Source organism: Lithobates pipiens, unplaced genomic scaffold, assembly GCF_037356315.1.
Source record: "Lithobates pipiens isolate NorthernLeopardFrog02 unplaced genomic scaffold, aLitPip1_a1.2 Scaffold_23, whole genome shotgun sequence".
Classification (NCBI taxonomy): Eukaryota; Metazoa; Chordata; class Amphibia; order Anura; family Ranidae; genus Lithobates; species Lithobates pipiens.
The window spans coordinates 12557850-12572834 of record NW_027507785.1 but is presented as its reverse complement, the minus strand read 5'-3'; the positions used below and the strand labels follow the sequence as shown (position 1 = coordinate 12572834).

The following is a 14985-nucleotide window of genomic DNA, read 5'->3' as shown; positions in this document are numbered from 1 at the left end:
TGTTGTATTGTGTATTCTACAGTTCTATGTGCATTTTTTTTCCTGTTTAGTAAAGCATTGATACACTACAGAAGTCTAAGCGTCCTTGGTTTTACCGAAAAAACCTCAATAGATAGACGCAAAGCATAATAGTACTGAAGGTCCTTGCTGTTGAGCACTCTAGGTAGTACCTGTGCGAGTGGGCTGTGCTTCTACTCTTCAGCCACTAGATACCGTGGGACATAGGCACAACCAAAAGAGTTTACTGACCAATACAGTTGAACAAAGTCTTCATTTTTAAAGCTGAAACCCAGGCAGATGTAAATAAGGACAAATAACACAGACTTGTATATTTATCAATATATTATTATACTTATTTTTTCAAACACAAGCAGTATAAGTACCCAAATATGATTTGGTTTCAGTCTCTTGCAGCCCTGGTACAGAAGAATTTAGACTAGTAAAAAAAAAGAAGCAGCACAAAAAGCCAATCAATTCATGTTTCAGCACAGAGCATGCTGATCGGAAGAGAGAGCAGAGTGACAGAGAGATGAGAGCTCATCACCAGGCCCGGACTGGCCATAGGGCATACTGGGCGTTTGTCCGGTGGGCCGCGGTCCCTGATGACTGGGCCACAAAGCGGGAGGTAAGCGGCGATCGTGGCCAGGACAGGATCCGCTCACCTCTCGCTATCACTGGTATGGGGCTGTCTCTTTACAGGTATGGGGCTGTCTGTAATGAGGCTGTCTCTTCACTGGTATGAGGCTGTCTCTTTACTGGTATGGGGCTGTCGATTTACTGGTATGGGGCCGTCTCTTTGCTGGTCTGGGCCGTCTCCTTGCTGATGTGGGGATGTTCCTTTGCTTGTCTGGGGCTGTCTCTTTGCTGGTTTGAGGCCATCTCTTTGCTAGTCTGGGGATGTCTCTTTTCTGGCCTGGGGATGTCTCTTTGCTGGTGTGGGGCCATCCCTTTGCTGGCTTGATGCTGTTTCTTTGCTGGTCTGGGGGAATTTCTTTGATGGTCTGGAGATGTCTCTTTGCTGGTTTGGTGATGTCTCTTTGCTGGTCTTTGGCCGTCTCTTTGCTTGTCTTTTGCCATCTCTTTGCTGGTCTAGAGATGTCTCCTTGCTGGTTTGGAGCCATCCTTGCTGGTCTGGGGATGTCTCTTTGCTGGTCTGGGGATGTCTCTTTGCTGGTCTGGGGATATCTCTTTGCTAGTCTGGAGATGTCTCTTTGCTGGTCTGGAGCCTTCTCGTTGCTGGTCTGGAGCCATCTTTGCTGGTCTGGGGCTGTCTCTTTGCTGGTCTCGGGATGTCTCTTTGCTGGTCTGGGGATGTCTCTTTGCTGGTCTGGGGATGTCTCTTTGCTGGTCTGAGGCCGTCTCTTTGCTGGTCTGGGGCTGTCTCTTTGCTGGTCTGGGGATATCTCTTTGCTGGTCTGGGGATGTCTCTTTGCTAGTCTGGAGATGTCTCTTTGCTGGTCTGGAGCCTTCTCGTTGCTGGTCTGGAGCCATCTTTGCTGGTGTGGAGATGTCTCTTTGCTGGTCTGGGGATGTCTCTTTGCTGGTCTGAGGCCATCTCTTTGCTGGTCTGGGGCTGTCTCTTTGCTGGTCTGGGGCCGTCATTGCTGGTCTGGAGATGTTTCTTTGCTAGTCTGGAGCCATCTTTGCCGGTCTGGGTATGTCTCTTTGCTGGCCTGGGGCCATCTCTTTGCTGGTCTGGGGATGTCTCTTTGCTGGTCTGGGGATGTCTCTTTGCTGGTCTGGGGATGTCTCTTTGCTGGTCTGGGGATGTCTCTTTGCTGGTCTGGAGCAATCTTTGCTGGTCTGGAGATGTCTCTTTGCTGGTCTGGGGATGTCTCTTTGCTGGTCTGGGGCTGTCTCTTTGCTGGTCTAGGGCCATCTTTTGCTGGTCTGGTGCCGTCTCTTTGCTGGTCTGGGGCTGTCTCTTTGCTGGTCTGGGGCTGTCTCTTTGCTGGTCTGGGGCCGTCATTGCTGGTCTGGAGATGTTTCTTTGCTAGTCTGGAGCCATCTTTGCTGGTCTGGGTATGTCTCTTTGCTGGTCTAGGGATGTCTCTTTGCTGGCCTGGGGCCGTCTCTTTGCTGGCCTGGGGCTGTCTCTTTGCTGGCCTGGGGCCGTCTCTTTGCTGGCCTGGGGCCATCTCTTTGCTGGCCTGGGGCCGTCTCTTTGCTGGCCTGGGGCCGTCTCTTTGCTGTTCTGGGGATGTCTCTTTGCTGGTCTGGGGATGTCTCTTTGCTGGTCTGGAGCAATCTTTGCTGGTCTGGAGATGTCTCTTTGCTGGTCTGGGGCCATCTTTTGCTGGTCTGGTGCCATCTCTTTGCTGGTCTGGGGCTGTCTCTTTGCTGGTCTGGGGCCATCTTTTGCTGGTCTGGTGCAGTCTCTTTGCTGGTCTGGGGCTGTCTCTTTGCTGGTCTGGGGATGTCTCTTTGCTGGTCTGAGGCCATCTCTTTGCTGGTCTGGGGCTGTCTCTTTGCTGGTCTGGGGCCGTCATTGCTGGTCTGGGGCCATCATTGCTGGTCTGAAGATGTTTCTTTGCTAGTCTGGAGCCATCTTTGCTGGTCTGGGTATGTCTCTTTGCTGGCCTGGGGCCCTCTCTTTGCTGGCCTGGGGCCGTCTCTTTGCTGGCCTGGGGCTATCTCTTTGCTGGTCTGGGGATGTCTCTTTGCTGGTCTGGAGCAATCTTTGCTGGTCTGGAGCCGTCATTGCTGGTCTGGAGATGTTTCTTTGCTAGTCTGGAGCCATCTTTGCTGGTCTGGGTATGTCTCTTTGCTGGTCTAGGGATGTCTCTTTGCTGGCCTGGGGCCGTCTCTTTGCTGGCCTGGGGCCGTCTCTTTGCTGGCCTGGGGCCGTCTCTTTGCTGGCCTGGGGCCGTCTCTTTGCTGGCCTGGGGCCGTCTCTTTGCTGGTCTGGGGCCGTCTCTTTGCTGGTCTGGGGCCGTCTCTTTGCTGGTCTGGGGCCGTCTCTTTGCTGTTCTGGGGATGTCTCTTTGCTGGTCTGGGGATGTCTCTTTGCTGGTCTGGAGCAATCTTTGCTGGTCTGGAGATGTCTCTTTGCTGGTCTGGGGCCATCTTTTGCTGGTCTGGTGCAGTCTCTTTGCTGGTCTGGGGCTGTCTCTTTGCTGGTCTGGGGATGTCTCTTTGCTGGTCTGAGGCCATCTCTTTGCTGGTCTGGGGCTGTCTCTTTGCTGGTCTGGGGCCGTCATTGCTGGTCTAAAGATGTTTCTTTGCTAGTCTGGAGCCATCTTTGCTGGTCTGGGTATGTCTCTTTGCTGGCCTGGGGCCCTCTCTTTGCTGGCCTGGGGCCGCCTCTTTGCTGGCCTGGGGCTATCTCTTTGCTGGTCTGGGGATGTCTCTTTGCTGGTCTGGAGCAATCTTTGCTGGTCTGGAGATGTCTCTTTGCTGGTCTGGGGATGTCTCTTTGCTGGTCTGGGGCTGTCTCTTTGCTGGTCTAGGGCCATCTTTTGCTGGTCTGGTGCCGTCTCTTTGCTGGTCTGGGGCTGTCTCTTTGCTGGTCTGGGGCTGTCTCTTTGCTGGTCTGGGGCTGTCTCTTTGCTGGTCTGGAGATGTTTCTTTGCTAGTCTGGAGCCATCTTTGCTGGTCTGGGTATGTCTCTTTGCTGGTCTAGGGATGTCTCTTTGCTGGCCTGGGGCCGTCTCTTTGCTGGCCTGGGGCCGTCTCTTTGCTGGCCTGGGGCCGTCTCTTTGCTGGCCTGGGGCTGTCTTTTTGCTGGTCTGGAGCCATCTTTGCTGGTCTGGGGCCATCTCTTTGCTGTTCTGGGGATGTCTCTTTGCTGGTCTGGGGATGTCTCTTTGCTGGTCTGGGGATGTCTCTTTGCTGGTCTGGGGCCATCTTTTCTGGTCTGGGGCTGTCTTTTTGCTGGTCTGGGGCTGTCTCTTTGCTGGTCTGGGGCTGTCTCTTTGCTGGTCTGGGGCTGTCTCTTTGCTGGTCTGGGGCCATCTTTTGCTGGTCTGGTGCCGTCCCTTTGCTGGTCAGGGGATGTCTCTTTGATGGTCTGGAGCCATCTTTGCTGGTCTGGAAATGCCTCTTTGCTGGTTCGGGGATGTCTCTTTGTAAAATTGGAGATGGTTCTCAGGATAAATATCTGATCACCAACCACCCCTCCGTGAACGCCCGCCCCACATCTCCGACCTACTCCCCCTCAGGGACTGGGCTGCCCAGTATAAAATGCCCGGGCCTATTTCTTGTCCCAGTCCTGGCCTGCTCATCACTGTGCTGCTTCTCCTTTCACTGTGCAATCACAGGCTGGGGAAAGAGAGGAGGGGACACGGGGTCCGTGAAAACGGAGGACATCTTGTGGCAAAGAAGAAGAACTGCGGGGCACAGCTTCAGATTAAAAAGTATTTCAGCAAAAGTTTCTTTTTTAATTTATCTTTTATTGGGCTATTCATTTTTTTTTTTCTGCTTCAGTTCTGCTTGAACGGAATCTTTTATTTTGCCCGGCACAGGTCCAATTTAAACCTTCAAGCCTTGGCTGCTAATGGCGTCAGAGGGAGAACTCCCGGGACACTCCAATGTATTTCCAGTATAATGTACAGAATATCAGAAATGCAAACAGCCGGAGCTAAAGGCAGACGTGTTAATTGAACGATTCCCATGAGGGACTAGACAAGTCCTCACACCTCGGTCCTGAGGGATCCCGACACCATCTGTGGACCACACAGAGGACACCTGGAGCTCCTCCACTGTGACAATAGAAGTGGGCCGCTTCCCCCGGGGGGAGACCGCCAACCGCAGATCGCGCGGATCAGAAATAGTCCGGTGGTGAGAAGGAACATTACAAGGACAGGGAGACGTTTCCTCCTCCTCCACCGGGAAACCTTATGGGACCAATGGAAGGGGAAACACATGCTAAATATTTAATGCTTAACGTGATTGTGACCCACGGGAGGCTTGATCACAGTCCACCCATGTACGGAATAACAATGTTTTATTTCCTATAGTTGGTTACATTGTGGTTGTACAATCTCCTTTTGATTTATCGAAACAATGTAATATAAGGACGAACCTGAACAATCAATTTGTATCAAAAATTAATACCCCTTTCACCACATACTTCAAAGTCAGTCTAAAGGAGTTTAAATAATCAGATTGTTTCGTGTATAGTGAGCTTTAGATTTACCAATCGTACGTCATGTGAGGCCCATACAATTCAATCAATATAGAAACCAGTCAGGCAGGACCTCATACTACACCATTGTTAGTAATTCTAAATAAGATTGTACAGATTGTATTGTAACATGTGTGTCCAGCTACACTCATCTGCTATGCCTTTTGTCATTTCCAGTAGAGCTCAGAGGAAAATGGGGGGGGGGGGGGCAATAGAGAGGAAGGGAGAAATAATGAGAGAGGGCAAGATAAAGGGAGAAAGGGGAAGGGGGCACAAAAGGGGAGAGACAGAGAGGAGAGGGTAAAGGAGGGTGGGGGACAGGGAGGAGAAAGAGGGGGGGGGGAATGAGGAAGGAGAGAAAGTGAAAGGGAGGGGGGCAGAGAGCAGAGAGAGGGTGGGGGACAGGGAGAGGAGGGTGAGACAGAAAGTAAAGAGATAAAAGAAGGAGAGAAAGGAGAGAAAGGAGAGAGAGAGAGAGAGAGAGGGCAGGAGAAAGAAAGAGAATGGAGAGAAGGAAAGAGAGGGCAGGAGAGGAGGAGAGAGGAGGGTGAGATAGAAAGAAAGGGAGAGAAGGAGAGAGAGGGTGGCTGAATGGAGAGGAGAAAGAGGGCAGGAGAAGGGGCAGGAGAATGGAGGGAAGGAGAGAGAGGGTGGGAGAATGGAGAGGAGAGAGATGGCAGAGAAAGGAGAGAAGGAGAGAGAGGGTGGGAGAATGGAGAAGAGAAAGAGGGCAGGAGAAGGGGCAGGAGAATAGAGGGAAGGAGAGAGAGGGTGGGAGAATGGAGAGAGGGTGGGAGAATGGAGAGGACAGAGAGGGCAGGAGAATGGAGGGAAGGAGAAGGGGGCAGGAGAATGGAGAGAAGGAGAGAGGGGGCAGGAGAATGGAGAGAAGGGAAAAGAGGGCAGGAGAATGGAGAGAAGGGAAAAGAGGGCAGGAGAATGGAGAGAAGGAGAGAGAGGGCAGGAGAATGGAAAGAAGGGAAAAGAGGGCAGGAGAATGGAGAGAAGGAGAGAGGGGGAAGGAGAATGGAAAGAAGGGAAAAGAGGGCAGGAGAATGGAGAGAAGGAGAGAGGGGGCAGGAGAATGGAAAGAAGGGAAAAGAGGGCAGGAGAATGGAGAGAAGGAGAGAAGGGGCAGGAGAATGGAGAGAAGGGAAAAGAGGGTAGGAGAATGGAGAGAAGGAGAGAGAGGGCAGGAGAATGGAGAGAAGGGAAAAAAGGGCAGGAGAATGGAGAGAAGGGAAAAGAGGGCAGGAGAATGGAGAGAATGCGAGACAGGGCAAGAGAATGGAGAGAAGGAGAGAGGGGGCAGGAGAATGGAGAGAAGGGAAAAGAGGACAGGAGAATGGAGAGAAGGAGAGAGAGGGCAGGGGAATGGAGAGCAGGGGAAAGAGGGCAGGAGAATGGCGAGAAGGGGAGAGAGGGCAGGCAAATGGAGAGAAGGAGAGAGAGGGAGCAGGAGAATGGAGACAAGGGGCAGGCAAATGGAGAGAAGGAGAGAAAGGGCAGGAGAATGGAGAGGAGAGAGAGAGGGCAGGATAATGGAGAGAAGTGAAAAGAGGGCAGGAGAATGGAGAGAAGGAGAGAGAGGGAGAAGGAGAGAGAGGGGTCAGGAGAAGGAGAGAGAGGGGTCAGGAGAAGGAGAGAGAGGGCAGGAGAATGGAAGGGAGAGAGGGGGCAGGAGAATGGAAAGAAGGAGAGAGGGGACAGGAGAATGGAGAGGAGAGAGAGGACAGGAGAATGGAGAGAAGGAGAGAGGGGGCAGGAGAATGGAGAAGTGGAGAGAGGGGTGGGAGAATGGAGATAAGGAGAGAGGGGGCAGGAGAATGGCAAGAAGGAGAGAGATGGAGAAAGTGGAAGAAATGAGAGAGAGAGAGTGCTGGAAGAGAGAAGGGGGAGGGGAGGGGAGGGGAGGGGAGGGCGAGAGAAAGAGAGAGTAGGAATGTCTAGAGAAAGGGAAAGCAGGAGAGAGGGAAAGAGAGGAGAGGAAGAGGGGTGAGAAAGGAGATAGGATAGAGGAAGAGAAAAAAGGGGGGAGGGAGGTGGAGAGAGGAGGAGAAAAGAGAAAGGAAAAAGTGAGCGATGTGGAAGAAGGGAGAGATGGATAGACAATGGGAGAAATATGGGGAAAAGGGAAAGGCAGTTATAGAAAGGAAGAAGAGATGAGGGGGGTAGGGAGACGGAGAAGTGTCCCCTATGTCTGGAGCAGTCCACTGCTCTATTGACACCATCCACTGCTCTACTGACGCCGTCCGCTGCTCTACTGACACTGTCTACTGCCTGCCCTACTGACACTGTCCACTGCCCTACTGACACCATTTACTGCTCTACTGACACCATTTACTGCCCTACTGACACTGTCCACTGCCCTACTGACACTGTCCACTGCTCTACTGACACTGTCCACTGCCCTACTGACACTGTCCACTGCCCTACTGACACTGTCCACTGCTCTACTGACACCATTTACTGCCCTACTGACACCATTTACTGCCCTACTGACACTGTCCACTGCCCTACTGACACCATTTACTGCTCTACTGACACTGTTCACTGTTCTACTGACACTGTCCACTGCTCTACTGACACAATTTACTGCCTTACTGACACTGTCCACTGCCCTACTGACACCATTTACTGCTCTACTGACACCATTTACTGCCCTATTGACACTGTCCACTGCCCTACTGACACTGTCCACTGCTCTACTGACACTGTCCACTGTCCACTGTCCTACTGACACTGTCCACTGCTCTACTGACACCATTTACTGCCCTACTGACACTGTCCACTGCTCTACTGACACTGTCCACTGCCCTACTGACACCATTTACTTCTCTACTGACACTGTCCACTGTTCTACTGACACTGTCCACTGCTCTACTGACATGATTTACTGCCTTACTGACACTGTCCATTGCCCTACTGACACCATTTACTGCTCTACTGACACTGTCCACTGTTCTACTGACACTGTCCACTGCCCTACTGACACTGTCCACTGCCCTACTGACACCATTTACTGCTCTACTGACACTGTCCACTGTTCTACTGACACTGTCCACTGCCCTACTGACACTGTCCACTGCTCTACTGACACTGTCCACTGCTCTACTGACACTGTCCACTACCCTACTAACACAATTTACTGCTCTACTGACACTGCCCACTGTTCTACTGACACTGTCCACTGCTCTACTGACATGATTTACTGCCTTACTGACACTGTCCACTGCCCTACTGACATCATTTACTGCTCTACTGACACTGTCCACTGCCCTACTGACACTGTCCACTGCCCTACTGACACCATTTACTGCTCTACTGACACCGTCCACTGCTCTACTGGCTGACAGTGTCCACTTTTAAAGGTAGGCTATTTTCACTGACATTTCTATTATTAATCAAATCATATTTTATGGGTACACTAAATGCTTTTGTTTTATTTAATCATGCCCCTTTAAGTCCCCCCACTGTTAATGCAATTTGGCTATAGCAACTGTTCACTGTAGCACACTTCATTACTACTCTTTTTGGGTAACCCAAGGTATTTTACAATCCTATAGCGTGTACTACAAAAGAATTGCCATGCGCCGTGAAAATGTTCGAGTTTGGTTTGAAGAAAAGGTGGCAACCCTACTGGAGCTGCTGCCATGAGTCTGGTATCCCCCAGTAATGATGTAAGAGGACCTGTCACCTCCGTCTCATAATTAATTCTGAGATTACGTGCTGTTGCAACAACATTTGCATCTATTGAAAGAAGCCAAGTTTCATATAATACACACTAAGCCCATACCAGAAGAGTGGGCGGTCAGAGGCGAGGTGTTATTATGGAGCACATCACCTGAACTGATCACCTACTACCAGAAACTACTTCTTTCCCAAACCGGCAATAAAAGCTCAGCCTGCCAGCCATTGCCCCGGGCACTGTGTCATCTTGCTGGCAGGAGATCTGTAACTCGCAGTGCAGGTACCGCTGTAGAAAGTGCGCACAGCCTGACGTTGGAAGAGCGAGATACCTTGGACTCAGGCTGAGGGACCCGCCATGAATTACTTTCTGGGGGTCCTGCAGGTGTTTGACCTCCTGGAGGAAATCTTTTGAGGCATTGCACACACTATGGCAAGGATGTGGAATTCCCTTCCACAGGCGGTGGTCTCAGCGGGGAACATCGATAGTTTCAAGAAACTATTAGATAAGCACCTGAACGACCACAACCTCGTCAGCAGCGCAGTGATTGGACGATGAAGATGTGACATACCTTTGATAAACTCGGCCAGGGAGACCTGTTCCTTTGGATCTGGTTTATTTTTAAAGGCATCCATCAGTCCAGGTTTGCTGTCCTCTGCGCCCTCACTGGTGACCTGCTAAAAAAAAAAAAAAAATGAATACATGACATCGTGTGGATTTTTCTCACTGGGTTAAAAATAATAAAAAATTAGCAGCCATTCACACATACAGAAGTCTTAGATAAAGGAGAATGTCAAGGTTATTTATCATTACTGGCGGCATCAAGTCCTCCGCAAAGGCCACATTACAGCACATCAGCGATTCTAACAACCGGGAGTCTGAGAGAAATGCATTAGAGGGAAATTATAACAGGCTTGGGTCTGCTTTATTTCTTACAGATTAAATTAAAATATATGAAAAAAAAAGGGGGGGGGGGGTCCCTGACTCTTTCCTAAAAAAAGCTTCTGCATGCATGTTTGGGGGTGCGGGGCATTTCTCAGCATGTCAGGAATAGTTCCCAACATGGAAAGATCTGAGCCTTGCCTTCACTGATGGGGCCCCCGGGCAATAGGAGAACATTATAGGGCCCCCGGGCAATAGGAGATTATGGGGCCCCCCGGGCAATAGGAGATTATGAGGCCCTTGGGCAATAGGAGAAGATTACGGGGCCCCCAGGCAATAGGAGATTATGAGCCCCCCAGGCAATAGATAGTGGGGCCACTCAGTATACACACACACACGCAGTATACACACACAGACACACAATATACACACACAGAATACACACACACACACACTGAAAAGGTACTGGAGAGGCGGGGACAGCTATAATCTTGGGATTAAAAAAAAAACACAGATTTTTACATACTGTCCCTGGCTTTATTGAGGCTGGCAACCCCGATGGGGCCCCTTAGTGGCCTGGGGCCCTCGGGCAGTGCCCGAGTGACCCAATGGTCAGTCCAGCCCCTGCTTGGCTTATAATTGAGGAGGGGAGCAGAGCCAGGGCCCCCCCAGGTCAATTTGTAAAGTTCCTCTCTATTTCTAATAAATAAAGGAAGACATTGGGCTCAATTTGGAAAGATTCAATTCCTTATTTTAACCAGGTGGACTGTCATTGTTAAATCTCATTGGACTAATAACTTTCCATTTTAACCCTTTCATGCCTAAGCCTATTTCTGATATTTCTTGCTTACAAGTTAAAATCCATATTTTTTGCTACAAAATTACGTAGAACCCTCAAACATTCTATCTATCTATCTATATCTATATCTATCTCTAGCTATCTCTATATCTACAGTATATCTATCTCCATCTATCTATATCTATCTCTATCTATAGATAGATAGATAGATAGATCATCTCTCTCTCTCTCTCTCTCTCTCCCTCTCTCTCCCTCTCTCTCCCTCTCCCCCTCTCCCCCTCTCTCTCTCTATATATATATATATATATATATATATATATATATATATATATATATATATATACATATATATATATATATATATACACTGTGATATACTGTGAAACATAAAATATTTCAACAATCACCATTTTATTCTCTTATTCTCTAGGGTCTTTTTTTTTTTTTTTTTTGCAGAGACCCTAGAGAATAAAATGGTGATTGTTGAAATATTTTATGTTTCACAGTATTTGCGCAGTGGTCTTTCACACGCACGTTTTTGGAAAAAAACAAAAACACTTTCATGAATAAAAAAAAACAAAAAAAACTACACAGTAAGTAACAGTCATACCTCTATAGGCATGCGCACAGGATGTGCCAACAGTGTCTGGGCACACCCTAATCGCCCCATGAGGAGCAGATTCCCCATTTAGACCTCTGACATTTCACCAAGGCCCACTAACGGGGCTTGTAAAAAAAAATAAAAAATTGGAAAAAAGAATAAATAAAATAATAGAAATAAAAACGACCGACTCTGTCCACTGACACCAATCTCTGCCCTACTGACACCATCTATTGCCCTACTGACACCATCTATTGCTCTACTGACACGTCTATTGCCCCACTGACACTGTCTATTGCCCTACTGACACCGTCCATTGCTCTACTGACACCGTCCATTGCCCTACTGACACTATCTATTGCCCTACTGACACCGTCCATTGCTCTACTGACACTATCTATTGCCCTACTGACACCATCTATTGCCCTACTGACAGTGGCCGAATAAAGGGTTTGACGTCAATGGGCAGGGGCGCTTTAGGAGTGGTGTATATACCGCTTCTAAAGCGCCTCAAAGGAGCTGCTTGCAGGACTTATTTTGACATCCTGCCAGCGCACTCCCCCCAGTGTGAAAGCACTTGGACTGTCACACCGGGATTGCAGATGAGTCCTTTTTCAGGCGTTTTACAGGTGCTACTTTTAGTGCTAAAGCGCCTGAAAAACACCTCTAGTGTGAAAGGGGTCTTACAGAGGAAGTCTTTTGCTAGAATTATTGCTCTCGCTCTGGCGATCGCGACAATACCTCACATGTGTGATTTGAACACTGTTTACATATGCGGGTGCGACTTATGTATGCGTTCTCTTTGCTGCGCGAGCTCGCGGGGGCGGAGGCACTTTTTTCTAATCTTTTTATTTTTTACATTATCACTTTAAAAAAAAAAAAAAAATTCTGATCACTTTTATTGCTGTCACAAGGAATGTAAACATCCCTTGTGACAGTAATAGTTGGTGACAGGTCCTCTTTATGGAGGGATCGGGGGGGGGGGTCTAAAAGACCCATAATCCTTCTTTTTTGCACCTCAAAGTATTCAGATGGCCTCAAACAGCAATTTTGAATACTGTCACTTTTTAAAAATCGGCAGCTGAGTAAAGCGGAAGTGACGTTGTGACGTCGCTTCCGTGTTTTTACATAGGAGACTTGAGCAGTGCCGTTTCCGGCTTTGTTTCAGTCTCACTCTAGCCGGGTGGAAGCACCAAATCATGGATCGGTTCTCCTGGTGGGACTAGGGTTGCCACCTGTCCAGGATTCACCTTTCTGTTTTGAATCATGTGTCCGGGTTTCAGTCCAGCTGAAACCCAGACACATTATTCTGACCAGACAGTGGCTCCCCAAGTAACCGAGATAGTCATACACATCTGTAGCTACCTGGGAGCTGCGGCCACACCCACTGTTTGCCAAGGCATGCTCTGTGCGCTACATTACTACTCTCCCTGGGGCACCCAAATGTGTCCCAGGTCTTTTATAATCCTATAGTGTTTACTGCAAAAAAAAAAACTGGTACGGCAAAACCCCTTAAAGCCGAGGCCGCGTATGTGCATACGATCGGCGCTAAAGGGTTAAAAATAATCTAGAATCCTTATCCCAGGGGGGTTAGCTTTGTGAACAGAGCCTATTACGTGTAAAAAATATTATCAGGGACAAAATTGGAGTTTATAGGTGCAAGCAATCAATGAAAATTGATATTACAAAAATATATAATTTTATTAGTTAGTATAAAAAAGAAAGACAATTGATATATATATATATATATATATATATATTAAAAAAAGAGCACAATAAAGCTCAGTGGTCACTATGCAAAAGAATGGCTTCCTCTACATGTTTCGCCACGATCGTGGCTTCTTCTGGAGCTTTTGTAGGACCTTATTACATTACCACTACAACACAAAACATAAAAACAAATAAATTATAACGTGATAACAATACAAAAACAATAATAAAGACCTGATTGTTTTTTTTTTTTTTTTTTTGTATTTTTATCACTTATAATTTCATTGTTTTTATGTTTTGTGTTTTAGTGGTAATGTAATAAGGTCCTAAAAAAGCTCCATAAAAAGCCACGATTGTAGTGAAACATGTAGAGGCAACCAGGGGCGTTGGTAGGTCTACAAAAGATCTGGAGCTAGAGCCCATAGCAGCGTAGTACAGAAAGTCATGCACTTGGGCGGGCATATACATGTATATACAGTAATCTACGAGTGTGTGTGTATATCCCCAGAGAGTCCCCCACTTACATCAGGGCCCCCAGAGAGCCCCCCTTATATCAGGGTCCCCAGAGAGCCTCCCCCTTGCATCAGGGTCCCCAGAGGGCCTCCCCCTTGCATCAGGGTCCCCAGAGGGCCTCCCCCTTGCATCAGGGTTCCCAGAGAGCCTCCCCATTAAAATCAGGGTCCCCAGAGAGCCTCCCCCTTACATCAGGGTCCCCAGAGAGCCTCCCCTTGCATCAGGGCCCCCAGAGAGCCTCCCCTTGCATCAGGGTCCCCAGAGAGCCTCTCATTTGAATCAGGGTCCCCAGAGAGCCCCCCTTAAAATCATGGTCCACAGAGAGCCTCCCCCTTAAAATCAGGGTCCCCAGAGAGCCTCTCCTTGCATCAGGGCCCTCAGAGAGCCTCCCCCTTAGCATCAGGGTCCCCAGAGAGCCCCCCACTTACATCATGGTTACCAGAGAGCCTCCCCTCCCCTTGGGGACCTCTGCAGAGACTAGGGGCTATGGACCCCAGATTCGGGGCTATAGCCCCAAAAACCGTCCCCAAGCGACGCCACTGGAGGCAACCATACTTATCAAAAACAATCAGGTCTTTATTATTGTTTTTGTATTTTCATCACATTATAATTTCATTGTTTTTATGTTTTGTGTTGTAGCGGTAATGTAATAAGGTCCTACAAAAGCTCCAGAAGGAGCCACGTGGCAAAACATGTAGAGGAAACCATTCTTTTGTATAGTGCCCACTGAGCTTTATTGTGCTCTTTTTTTTATATCAATTGTCTTTTTCTTTTTTTATACTTATCTAATAAAATTATATATTTTTGTAATATCAAGTTTCATTGATTGTTTGCACCTATAAACTCCAATTTTGTCCCTGATAATATTTTTGAATTTTAAGGAGGTGGCGTATATGGTGAAATCTCCAACCTCAAATGCCAAATTTATATTTGAGCCCCTTATGTGTAGAGCTGTGATATGTTTTTTTTTTTTTTTTTCTAATCATTAATTTGTACTCAGATAATACAGTGCTTTTATGAGGACATTGTGACGTGACTCGGCTCTATAAACATCTGCTATCTTGGCGGGGTTCCTATATCTCAGCGTTGGAATGTTTCCAGCATTGTGTGTGAATTCCGGGACTCTCCGGTATCCATTCTATCCTTTATAAAAGAGCTGGAATCTGTAGAAGGGGATTTCTGTACAGAAAAGAAAAAAGGCTCTGCAATAATGCACATCCAACATGCTAAAGCTAAAAAAACTGCAACTATACTACATAAGTGATACAAAAACATTTATATGAGACCCCTTCAAAGGTAACAATCACATAAAAGGACTAAACCCAAGAACTGAAATGTAACGTTATAGCTCGCCCGTCCTAACCCTTGGTTCGCATCTGTGCATGTACGTGTGCGCACCCGTGTAGGGCCGTCCATTCGTTTCAATGAGCTGCCCTACCTGCAAGAAACAGCTGAGGAAAGTGGACTGAAGTGTTATCTTACTGCCATTGATATTGATGTAAATATTCTGGTTCCCGGGGCAATTGCAGCTTCTACACCCCCCCCCCCCCCCCCGAGGATCTCCACAGTCTCCTTGGCTTGTAGTGTAATGGAACTGAAATGGAAATTAGGTAACAATCACATAAAAGGACTAAACCCAAGAACTGAAATGTAACGTTGTAGCTCGC

General features: G+C 48.1%; 1 protein-coding gene across 6 annotated transcripts in view; it reads right to left on the bottom strand.

The window, feature by feature from the left end:
- SLCO2B1 (solute carrier organic anion transporter family member 2B1) overlaps positions 1-14985 on the bottom strand; it is a 220203-nt gene that overhangs the window by 32882 nt on the left and 172336 nt on the right. For 5 of the 6 annotated variants that reach the window (XM_077451192.1, XM_077451194.1, XM_077451191.1 and 2 more), the window contains exon 8: positions 9385-9490. In XM_077451192.1, coding sequence (XP_077307318.1) covers positions 9385-9490 — 106 coding nt within the window. The remainder of the gene's footprint in view (positions 1-9384; positions 9491-14985) is intronic. The other variant, XM_077451189.1, reaches the window with a different exon arrangement.